This window comes from Panicum hallii, chromosome 1 (assembly GCF_002211085.1).
Source record: "Panicum hallii strain FIL2 chromosome 1, PHallii_v3.1, whole genome shotgun sequence".
NCBI classification, from domain to species: Eukaryota; Viridiplantae; Streptophyta; class Magnoliopsida; order Poales; family Poaceae; genus Panicum; species Panicum hallii.
In genome coordinates this window covers 59,011,928-59,023,169 of record NC_038042.1, presented here as the reverse complement: position 1 = coordinate 59,023,169, position 11,242 = coordinate 59,011,928, and the positions used below count along the sequence as shown (strand labels likewise).

The window sequence follows — 11,242 nt, the reverse complement described above, 5'->3', positions numbered from 1 at the left end:
TTGTAATATGGGTACCCATAGGGAGTACGATAGTGGCACGACCAGTGCCAACTATCGTTGCATCGCGTCCAGCGATTGTCAAAACGTTTCCCTGTTTCTTTGTAAGAGTTTGAAAATATTTTGTTTCCCTAAGTATAGAATTTGTGGTTCCACTATCAACAAGGCATAATTCCTCGTCCATTGGATTGACTCCCGTAGAAAATCGTGGGGGGTTCAGAGGCATGTGCCTCTGCGATGTTCTTGCCTCTTGTTCAGAAGAGCAAAGTGAATGTAAATGAACAAAGATTTGAAAACAACTGTTGAGTGATTTCATTGATCTTTGAATACAGGGAGAACCGAGAGGACGCGTCCCTTCACCAAAAGGACGCGACCGTACAGTGGAGAGTTGCGTCTGTAAGCGGAGGGACACATCGGTACACCAACGGACACACCCGTTGGATTTACAAGGTTAACTGCTAATCAGTTATTGATCTAATCTAATGGCTAGGATTAGCCCTAACCTATGGATGAGATTATCTCTAATCTTACATGCTGGCGATTTAGTAATCTGATTTCTAACATAATTTAATTTAAAACGGCGCCATATCAACAACGTGATTTAGTAGGTGTCTTCATGTACATAATTGCGTAAGCACGATGATATTGGTAGTTCGCATCAGCAAGGTTTGTGCACAGGTGATTGTAGTACACATTGTCCGTCCACTTCGGTCGGGATTCAGGTGCCAGCATGTAAATCACTGCAAAAACGCAAGGTAAGATCGGTTAGAAAAAAAATATACTCCCAGATACATGCAAGAACTGCTTGCCAATTTGAAGACAATGAGTGAAAACAAGCCTAGACCCTACACCTTCTGAACCATCACTTTACACTTGATACATACTGCATAATGTGAGGATTTTCTTACCATCTTCATCAAGTGCAAAAGTAAAGTCAGCCTTTTGTGCTTGATGCCTCCACCCAATTAGCTAGAGCTGCTGTTGACAATGTTTCCAAGGCTCAAAAGATGCTGCACAAGTGAAACTGGAATATTTCACTTTGATTATTTGTACAGCCAAAACTAAAATTTATCAACATCATATCATCAAATGTGGCAGGCACCTAAGTAAGAATAACCACCTAATTACAAGATCAAACATATTCTAAATCATATAATGACATCAAACAACATCAGTACATCACCAACGGGCAAAATCCAAAAAAGTATTCAAATATGATGCAATCTTGTATACACACTAGCAATGGAGTGATGGGGAGCGAAAGGAATGAGCTATGTTTGTTTTTCACTAGCATCAGTTATCTCCCAGAATACTTCAAGTATACGCCAAAAGAAATATCCCCCTTCAAAAGGTCTTAAGGCCCCGTTTGGATCCCTTCATTTTGAGGAATTGGAATCTACTTAATAGAATAGGCTATTTGTCTTGGAATGTGGCATTCCACAACTTTCCAAAGTATATATATATATATAAGCTTATCTTAAATTCATGGGGTGGGAGATGGAAATTGATTCTATAGATCCTCATGTTATGCTTCTAATGTACAACTTATAGCACACTCTTCAACTCGCTTCCCTACAGGAGAAGTGCGATACATAAGTATCTCTCCCATATGGCCAACAATAATATGCAAATATATTCCACACACAACTATATTAGCTTAATTAATTTATGTCTAAATTATGATTATTAGAATGGAATTCAATTCAAGGATCCAAATGGGGCCTAAGGGAACAACACAACACAAATTCCAAGCTAGTAAATTAACAGCAAGTAGTCTGACTTATATAAGCTATGATGAGCCCACATATCATATAGATGCAATAGCACCACATGAAATTCCAAAACTCAATATGAAGTTAGAAGATAGTAAGGATTGCCCATTTCATTCGACAACAAAGATCAATGTCAGAAGCAACAGACAAGCATTTAAAGGGCAATGTGAATCAGAATCACCACCTTCTCCAATATGGTGAGACTAAACAGTGCAGCAAGAAAGATCCAACAGCAGAGTAAACTAAAAAAAATCAACAAATCTAGGAGGAACTAGGTCATTTTTTTAATTAAGAAGAAATAGGCACCCAAATTCACCTCGATGAGGATTTGAAATTGGGTGGTCTAGCATCAACAGAGTGATGCTGAGTTCCTCAACAGCAGAGTAAACTACCGAAGTCTAAAATGAGGTACTTCTATATTCATCGAATGTGCACTGCTGCACCTGTAAGCACGTATACAGATGCACCAACTCCAATGGCGGTAAAGATTGCAAACCATGTCCAGTCCAAATATGCCATCTCCCCAAAAATCAAAGCATAGTATCACAGCTGAAACAGACAGGTCAAAACTTAGCCACGGGAAATAAAGCCACCTTATCCAGTGGCGGAGGGGCACGGTGGCAAGGTATGGCCCCTGCCATACCTTGCTGTTCCATGATAGCCTACTCTTCTTAATCCTCAATCTCTGTGTTTAGTTCTGACTTATCCTACGTCACACTGTCATGAATGAGGATAAGTAATGAGTATTCTACGGTAGCGGAAGGTAAAAAAAAGGAAACCCTTGCTTAGCAGCAGGAGTAGGCAAGTGATCTGCACAGTCATACATCCGCATAACAAATAGCAAGTTTCCGTTGCTTGAAAATCGATTGACTCCGCCATACCTCAGTTTTTATCCGTCCTCCGCCACTGTTCCTATCTAGCATCAACAAAAAGCAAAAGTCAATGCAGGTTACTCCAAAGTCCTAAACAACAGCAAGGAAACAACACATTCCATGTCTAAACCACTGAATGCTATTGAAGCTCCCAAATTGTAAATTAACTGAAATACACAACAAAGGATACAGAAAAGCACTGCTATACTTATTGTTTATCAAGAAAAATCATATATATTATATTCTGCAACTAAGCCCTAGTTCTCGTAAATTTCCCAAATCCTTTAAAGCCCCTCAGTTACTGGAGGCACCTTTGCAGTACCGTATAGTTTCCTGAATAACTACATATTGCACGCTGTCAGCAAGTTGCAAAGTTCTCTTAAAACCCTCCCTGTGGCTCATGTACTAAGGATATCAGGAGATATCTAATGGGATCAAAATAATCCTTGTCAATGCAAAAGGAAAGAGAACCTTATTCATACGCAGGTGTTGCTCACGACAAAATGTTTGGCAGAATCACCTAAATAAAACAATCAACAAATTTCAATGTACGCACCAAATTAGCCCCTTAATAGCATGGAAAATAAGCATTAAACAAGTAGACCCGAATTCTAACTGATATACCATTAAGAGAAACAACACGAGCAGAATACGCAAATAATGCTACTAGGCCTCCCAAATGGCTACAAATCGAACGGAATAAAAACCGAAGGTGGCCAGTGAACAGGACCAACCAAACGCCTAACCACGAAGATTAGATGCACAATCTAGGCACAGAAACGCGAAATTGAACAGGACGCGTAAAAAATAAGAGATAGACACCGACGCGAATTCACTGACCCCAAACACACGCGTGTGCCTAGCAACCCGAAGGGAAAGGAGAAGATGATCCAGAAACTCACAACCATATCCTGTGCGTGAACTAGCAGGGTTAGGGTTTGGGGTGGCTGACCTGAAGCGACGCCATGGCGCGATGCAACATCTCTTCGCTGCCGGATCTGGGTTCCAGGGAGCGAGAGGAGCAGCGGCGCGCGAAGGTGACGACGGCTACGAGGAGGCGACGGAGGCGAAGGAGGCGAAGGTTGTGCTTGGCACGAGACGCCGCGGCGGCGAGCTCCGCCTCCGACCGCCTCGAGCCCTCCTCGCCTCCGTTTTGGCTTGTCGAGGAAGATGAGGAGACGCTCCTCCGCATTTGTCCTTGTGCTGGGTGGGTCCACCACGCAGATCAAATGCCACCGCCTTGCTGGGGTTGTTTAGATTCGGGCGAGGTCGATATCACGTGGAATGTTTGGATATTAATTAAAATTAAATTTATTGTGTAAATAAAGACTAAATAGCGAGACGAATTCATTAATTCTAATTAATCTATAATTTGATAATGTTGTACTAGAGTAAATTTGTTTAATCATGGATTAATTAAGTTTAATATATAAATTAGTCTTCATTTATACAATTAGTTTTATAGTTAGTTTATATTCAGTTCTCTAATTGCCATCCAATTATTTTTAATTCTCTAATTATCATCAAAATATTCGATGTGATTCGAATTAAAAATTATTCCTCGAATCAAACACCCCCCTTAATAACTCAATAACTCAGCTAATAAAGACACTTTCTTTCAGAAAAAAAAACTATGAAGGACACGTGCACGGTGTCGCAGGCTCCAAATTTGTTTCTCCTTTCTTAGCTGTAAAGCTGCATTTCCCTTCTTTTTTTTCTCAAATCATGCCCACCGTATTGCTAATCTCGACAGCCAAGAGGGTCACACCGTCGCGGCAACCAGAAATATATGATTAATTTAAGGTAACAATATCTCTTCTGCTTACACAATCGAGATATTACAGGATAGAATAGAACCTCTCCTCTCTATGGATGGAGAGAGCTAACACCTAGTAAGATATACACTGCTGCTACTTTACAAGATGCAATCAGATTATTCACTGGCATTACATTGCAGATTAAACACTTTGTTGCCACTGTTCACCAGCTTCATCATCAAAATACTAGATCAACTGCAACATGACGTATAGGTATACCAACGGCCCATGTTAAGCATGGGCCCTCAACTGTCTGACACCGTCTCTTCCGATGATGCGCCGGTGTTGCTCGGGGTGGCACCGTTGGCTCCTGCGATGGCTGCAGCTGCCGTCCCCCGGTTCGGATCCAAGGCGTCGCCGGTCTGAAACAGCCTCTTGCTGAACGAGCGCCAATCCGCGTTCCTCCGCATCGCGCGCTTCAGGGAAGCATCAGGGAGGACATGGGGCTTCAGGTCGTCAGAAAAGAGGTTAACTCCCAGGCTTTCCCTCGGTGGCTCTGCAGCAGAATGTCCTGGTGCCGGTGCCAAGCTCGGCCACATCTCCCGGTCGATTCGATTTGTACCGGTTTCCGCAACCTTGGTCAGCCACTGCGGAAGGCTATTGATCAACCGTTGTTGGTTCATGGGAAAGAGCTGAGGCGCCCTCTCTGATGGTTCTCGGAACCAAGGTGACTTGCTATCGTAGTATGATTTTTGGAGCTTGGATGCCCTCCTGCGCCGGCTGCCACTTCTTGCATGCGACGAAGAAGCCCCAAGAAAGCCTCCCAGGGAAAGATTTCTTGGGCCACTGTCAGTTCCATGAAGGTTTACCATGCCCAAACTTGACAAATGATGCTGATCTCTTTCTGAAGCACGAGCATTGCGAAGGTAGACATCGCCCAATGAAAGGTCTGTTTGGGCTCCAAGAAATGGAGACTTTGAGCAACCTGAGCACGAAGCTCTACTAAGACAATCTTCCGCTATATGAAGGGGCGGTGCAGGACCCAGACCAGATGTCAGCAGCTTCTTCTGCTCCTTGCCCCATTGCTTAGCAAGATCCTCAGGCATCCTTGAGTTTGAAAACCATAGCCGTGTATCCCTCAACATTGCATTCCAATTATTGACGCCATACCTCCTAACTCCAATCCAAAGAAAATCCAACTCTTCTTCTGACCAAGGAGCTGAGTGCCTCCTGTAGGAGTATGCGCCAAGCCTTTCTGTCAGCTTATGAGATATGCTGGAGGTGCCTCCAAGAAACAACTTGTCGCTCCTCAGGGCAGAAACTCTATTCTCTTGGAAACTATCCAGGCTTAGGTCTAAACTGAATTCAGGAGCCTTATCCATTATTCTGAACTTCAATTCTGAAGGCAAGCTACTTGGTCCCTTCAAACTCCCAGTGTTCCATGGTGGAGTCAGGCCAAATAAATTTGAGTATGAGGTATGCATGGTTGATCTTTCTTCATGCTGTTGCTGCTTGCCATGGATAGTATCTTTCTCCTTTGTGAAAAACATCCTTTCAATTGGTTGGGACATCTGCTTTCGAGTACTACCAACTAGATCCTGCGAGCAGCGAGAAAATGTTTCAGAACATCTATGTTAAGATTTTATTTTTACAGTGATAGTACATTGTATTTGTATGACAAAAGAAAATGATTTCATGCTTATATAGAATTTGGTGGTTATATGAAAGGCAAAAAATTGAATGAAGTATGTGAAACCACATCACAAATAAAACTGAACAGAAAAGAAAACCTTAACCCACTCTGTTAGAATGAAGGAAACGGCTATATATTATTCAGATAAAATAGTTTACAGCACCAATAAAACAATTCTCATTTAGTGCATGGAGAATTTGGACATATGCTGAACAACCAAGTGATCACGTGATAAAACATCTAATTTTATTATCCTCACCTGATCTGTGAGCTTTTGAAATGATGAATCACCCAAATGGAGAGAATCCTCTTGTCGTAAGTCAGCACAGTTCAGGTCAATCGTCCCTAAAGAAATACTTTTATTTTGATGAAGACCTCCTTGATCAAGTGCCTCTGAATTTTCCATCTCTTTGCCTCTCTCATCACTATCATCATCCAAGACAATAATTGCTACATTTTTTGTTGAACCTTGCGACTCTGGAACATCTTCTGCGGCAGATTTATTGGTTGGTTTCAACCAACTGACATTTAAGTTTTGTCTTGGCAGCTGCTGCATTGTAGTTTGCCCAATACCATGTCCCTCCCCTTGCATATCAATAACGTTCGGTACTTCAATAGTAATTGGCAATGTTTTGCTCGAATCCTCCACTGTTGCATCTTGCTCTCTGACCTCTTGTACACAAGTGAATTTTGACATTGGTGTACCAAATTTTGACATTGGTGCACCATCACCTTCCAGGGTCATGTTTCGGTTTCCACCATCAGCACTCTGTGGAACCATAGGCTGAACTGAGGATTTTATGATTTGAGAACTACAAAAGGAACATTGTATTAATTTTTTGCCTGTGTATTAATAACAAACAAGTACCATCACCTTACCTTTCTTGTTCAGGCATGTGTTCAGCTTGTGCAGATAGCCCAGTACTTCTCACTGAAGCTACCTGTAATTGAATTAAATGTGAGCTTTAATTTTCTGAATGCCCTAGGCAGATAATGTGGGGACAAGCAAGGAAATTATCAACAGCCACATGGGTTATTGCTAAAGCAATACATAAAAAAACAGAGCAAGTGCATCTATGTGACATAAAAATGGATTTAAAAAATAGAGAAAAAGAAACTGCAGTAAGAAAATTTTTCTTTAGCACCACAAACAAGGTGTCGCCTATTTCATTACTTTAAGTTACCTTGTATAGAAAATTTTCCATGATACCAAAAGGCTATGCGTACTGTAATGTTGAGTTTTTTATATACTGAAAACAATAAACTTTTAATGGCGTCATTTTTTTCCTCATTCTCTACACCTATAAAGATCTACTTCTAACATTTAAACACAGAAAGTAGCGGTAATAAATTACAAATTAAACATGACAGAATGCTAATCTGGTTAATTTTGAAAGCCTTTTAACTATCATAATATTTACAGACAAGACACATCATTTCAATAGTACAAGGTACTGAAAGTAGCAGATACAGATACATCCAGTATACAAGGTCCCCTCTGCTTCATTATGCTCTTGGAACTTAATGTAGCGAAGTAAGATAAACAACAACTTCTACAACTAGGCTATTGCTTAGTATATTTACAGTTTTGTTTTTTTTTTGTGTGTGTTTGAAAGAAGTGCATTAGATCACTCATCTAGCATCTGAACCTCATAGCTTAGTTACAGGCTTCATACCTTGATACAGATACATTGATAAGTTCTTGTGCATACACTATGAAATCTTGTCAGCATTAAAAAAGTACTAGTTTCCTTCTCTTGATCGCCAGCTCACAACCACACCCACCCACATACAGACAGCTAAAGTAAGGCAGGAAACGTGAAGGAAAGATAAAAAAAACATGCCACTTTGCGTCATTGTACAGGTCCAGGGTAAGATAAGGGTAAACGAATACCTTATCCTCAGTATCCAAAGGGTCTCCAGCAGTATATTTGAGCAAGGGTTTATCATTAATTGACGAGCTTGGTTGGCTGCATGTCAGTGTTGAATGCTGTTTCTCGTTTTCTGGTGAACAAATTTCCTCTGTTGGTTCATCCAAATTAATTTTCTTTTTAGCTCGTCTGCGAAAGGTAAGCAGAGGGCTAGACCTATTCTTATATTGGCGAGATCCCATAGTACTTTCTGGCACCTTATGATAATTTGTTTCCACAATGGCAGAGGTATTTGGATCTTTTGTCTGACCAACCGTTCCATCAGCATACATGAGATCACACACAGAACTTGAAACAGGAATTTGATTATTTGTGTCCTCGCTGCATTGTAATAATTCGCTATGCGCCACTGCGGTCAGAATCATGGCAGAACAAATCTCAGGTTGCTCTTTCTGTGGTAATGATACCTGCAACTCATTTTGCCCTCTGTCTGGTTCGCATTCTTCTTTGATGCTTTTTTGCATTGACAAACGCTGTTGCTTTACAGGAGTAACCTGCCAATCATTCCAGGTGAGAAAAGGGTATCAGACAAAAATGTAGATGGAAGAGGAAACCTGAAGACTCATCAGTGATATCAAAGATGGAAACCAATTGCTACCAGTTTTTCAGAACATATAAATATCAAGGATCACTTTAGAGGATATCAGGTTTAGTGATAGAGTTTTCAAGGCACACACAGACAATTGATGAAAACGTGTCGCAATTAACATCTTTAGATGCAAATATCAATATGACATCACAAGTTCCATGCCCCAAAAAAATCATAAGTAATCTTATGCCTTTTAAGGAATGTGGGAACAGCAATAACCTAGATAATCACATATGATAGACATGACGTCAAATAACAATTATCAACAGGAAGAGAAACAAGACAGGATTCTCACAAAATTATCTTCATTTGCAATGGTGTTCTCAGCATGCGCCTCAAACTTTGGGGGTAAATTACTGGCAACTACATTACTGGAAGCAGCAGGAGATGAATCAAAAACTGTGTCATCAGCAGTATGGTCTTGTGAGGTAACACGCTTCCTCTTGTAGGTTATCATGATCTTGGAGGTCATCCTGAAATGCGCAAATGTGATGGAAAGTAAAGCCTGCCAACTGTATCAGATTTGTTCCACCTGTTTTCACTGCAAAGAGACAAGTGATAAGCTGTAAGTAGAGCCCCAGCAATGGTACAGTTGTGCTGAAAAAATTGTGAAACGTAGGTAGAACAAAAAGTTATAAAGCAAGAGAGACTATCATATAGAATGAAGCCACAATTCTTTTTCATGATTTACATCTCAACCATTCTCCCGCACAGATTAGTGTTGTTGCAATGTGAGCGTCATATACTCAACCTTATCTGTAATGTTTCACTCAGGCAAGCCCTTATGGACCAACCAGTCAGTAATGCCAGCTTTACAGAAGATAGTGATGATAGGACTACTCTCCTAACTTTTTGTTTTCCCTCTCACAAAGCTAATTTTCTGCATCAGTTGACTGGACCTACAGCACAGACTTCAATCTTCCATTGAAATACAGACTAACACCTATGGAGAAAGATGATAATCCAATTCCACTTGTTCCAGAAGGGAGGCTCCTCCCCATTGGTGAAGTGAACCCACTACTCTCCAATCTCCATAGATTACGCGCTACAACATTTTTTGCTCAAATGCATTACATGGACATTAATATTGCTGATTTTAGGAAATTACTGGACTTCCTTGCGACCATCATCGCTGAATCGTAATTCACACACCAACCCAGAACTCAAGTGGGACATTGGGAGTTTAGTTGAATCCCCAAAATCTTATAGGAAACAAAATGCACTGTCACTTTAATTGGGAGTTTAGATGGATCGACCTTATGCGCTGAGGAAGGCGAACCTAATCGAACCACTGATTGCCACAGCCAAAATAATAATAAAATCCTCAACTAACCGAATGGAGTCACGCAACGAAAGGAACGCCTAACTCCTAGAAGAATCCGCGCACGCAAGGTAGGGCTACTCACGAACAAAATAAGAAACGAAGCATGTCCGGATGGATCTCCCGCTCCACGGCAGTGCAGTATCATTGGAAGGGGCATGAGGATGATTCGAGGAAGAAGGATAACGAGCGGAGGCTCCGGTGAAGCGAGCGCTGCCCTGCCGCCTCCCCGCCGCCGAGGATTGGGGAGAAATCGGAGGAGGGAAGAATTCGGATGGGAGGAGCGGAACAAGGCGGCCGCGCGCGCCTTTTTCCCACAGCAAAGCAAAGCGAAGCGAAGCAAGGGTGGTGTCTCTTTCGTCCCTCGTTCCACGAAGAAACAATTCTCACCAAACCCAACCACCACTTCCCAGAAACGAAACGGCAATCATCGCGGAGCAAACCGAGAAGAAATCGAGCGAGAAGAAATCTGGGCCCCTTACCATTCTCTCCTCGATCGCGCAGGCTCGGCGGCGGATTGGGGACCGATGGAAGATTCGGGCGGGGGAAGGAATGCGGGATGGATGGAAAGGGACAAGGGCGGACCTGCTGCTTTTCCTCAGGGGAAGAGAGAGAAAAGGAGGGCTGGACCGCTGGAGGGAGGAGCAGTCAGCAGCGTCCTCCCTTTTCATGCATTGTTTATTCGGGCGGACGGGAGTGCCCCTGATCGCCTGCCGCGGGTGGGGCCTCCTGGGAGGGGTAACTTTGGAAAGCGGAAAAGTTGGGAGCGGTTTGGTTTGTTTCTGCTTCCCGGGGAATGTTGGTGGTTGTTTTGGGCACGAATCCGAACCTTCGAAATCCGATGGCGGGGGGAGAGCCATCCTTTTTGCCCGGACCTCTCCCGCCAACGAACAGGAAAGGACATGAGGCCGGAGGGAAACCTGCGTCAGGTGCCGATAAATACTGGGACTTCAGAAGTTGGAACAAGCACGGATAATAATAATTATAACGGGTTGTTTGGATCCTAGGGCTAAATTTTAGCACACGTCGCATCAAATATTTGGTTACTGATTAGAAGTATTAAATGTAGATTAATTATAAAATTAATTGCATAGATGGAGACTAATTTGCAAGACAAATCTAGTTAGTTTATGATTTGATAATGTGGTGCTGCAGTAAGCATGCGCTAATAATAGATTAATTAGGCTTAATAGATTCGTCTCCTAAAATAGTCTTATGTAATTAGTTTTATAAAACACCCGTATTGAACTGGGAACTATGCTCAGTGCTCACTCATGAACCCTCACACCTACAGTACACGGGGGCCAGAC

The 11,242-nt window shown here is 42.1% G+C and overlaps 1 protein-coding gene and 1 long non-coding RNA gene across 4 annotated transcripts; both read right to left on the bottom strand.

Moving 5' to 3' along the window:
• Nucleotides 1-285: 285 nt before the first annotated feature.
• LOC112893735 lies at nucleotides 286-3,884 on the bottom strand. Of its 2 annotated transcripts, none has more exons than XR_003228915.1 (4): nucleotides 3,594-3,884; nucleotides 2,363-2,685; nucleotides 906-1,021; nucleotides 286-737 (listed from the first exon to the last, which is right to left on the bottom strand). It is a non-coding gene; the product is annotated as an uncharacterized LOC112893735 (long non-coding RNA). The 2 variants fall into 2 exon arrangements; XR_003228906.1 differs by having other exon boundaries at nucleotides 906-1,007; nucleotides 3,594-3,883.
• Nucleotides 3,885-4,411: 527 nt separating this feature from the next.
• On the bottom strand, nucleotides 4,412-10,586 carry LOC112892668. Of its 2 annotated transcripts, none has more exons than XM_025959804.1 (6): nucleotides 10,415-10,586; nucleotides 8,907-9,152; nucleotides 7,986-8,516; nucleotides 6,971-7,032; nucleotides 6,351-6,903; nucleotides 4,412-5,996 (listed from the first exon to the last, which is right to left on the bottom strand). In XM_025959804.1, exons 2-6 carry the CDS (start codon nucleotides 9,081-9,083, stop codon nucleotides 4,704-4,706), a joined length of 2,616 nt encoding a protein of 871 aa, XP_025815589.1. In that variant the 5' UTR covers nucleotides 9,084-9,152; nucleotides 10,415-10,586; the 3' UTR covers nucleotides 4,412-4,703. The 2 variants fall into 2 exon arrangements, with proteins under 2 accessions (XP_025815589.1, XP_025815595.1); XM_025959810.1 differs by lacking the exon at nucleotides 10,415-10,586 and adding an exon at nucleotides 10,018-10,307.
• Between the last annotated feature and the right edge of the window lie 656 nt (nucleotides 10,587-11,242).

Coding starts and splice junctions, on each gene's coding strand:
- LOC112892668 (XM_025959804.1), bottom strand. CDS start 9,083: ATGACCTCCAAGATCATGATAACCTACAAGAGGAAGCGTGTTACCTCA. Junction 8,517..8,906: donor TTGCAAATGAAGATAATTTT/GTGAGAATCCTG, acceptor AATGATTGGCAG/GTTACTCCTGTAAAGCAACA. Junction 5,997..6,350: donor TTCAAAAGCTCACAGATCAG/GTGAGGATAATA, acceptor CGCTGCTCGCAG/GATCTAGTTGGTAGTACTCG.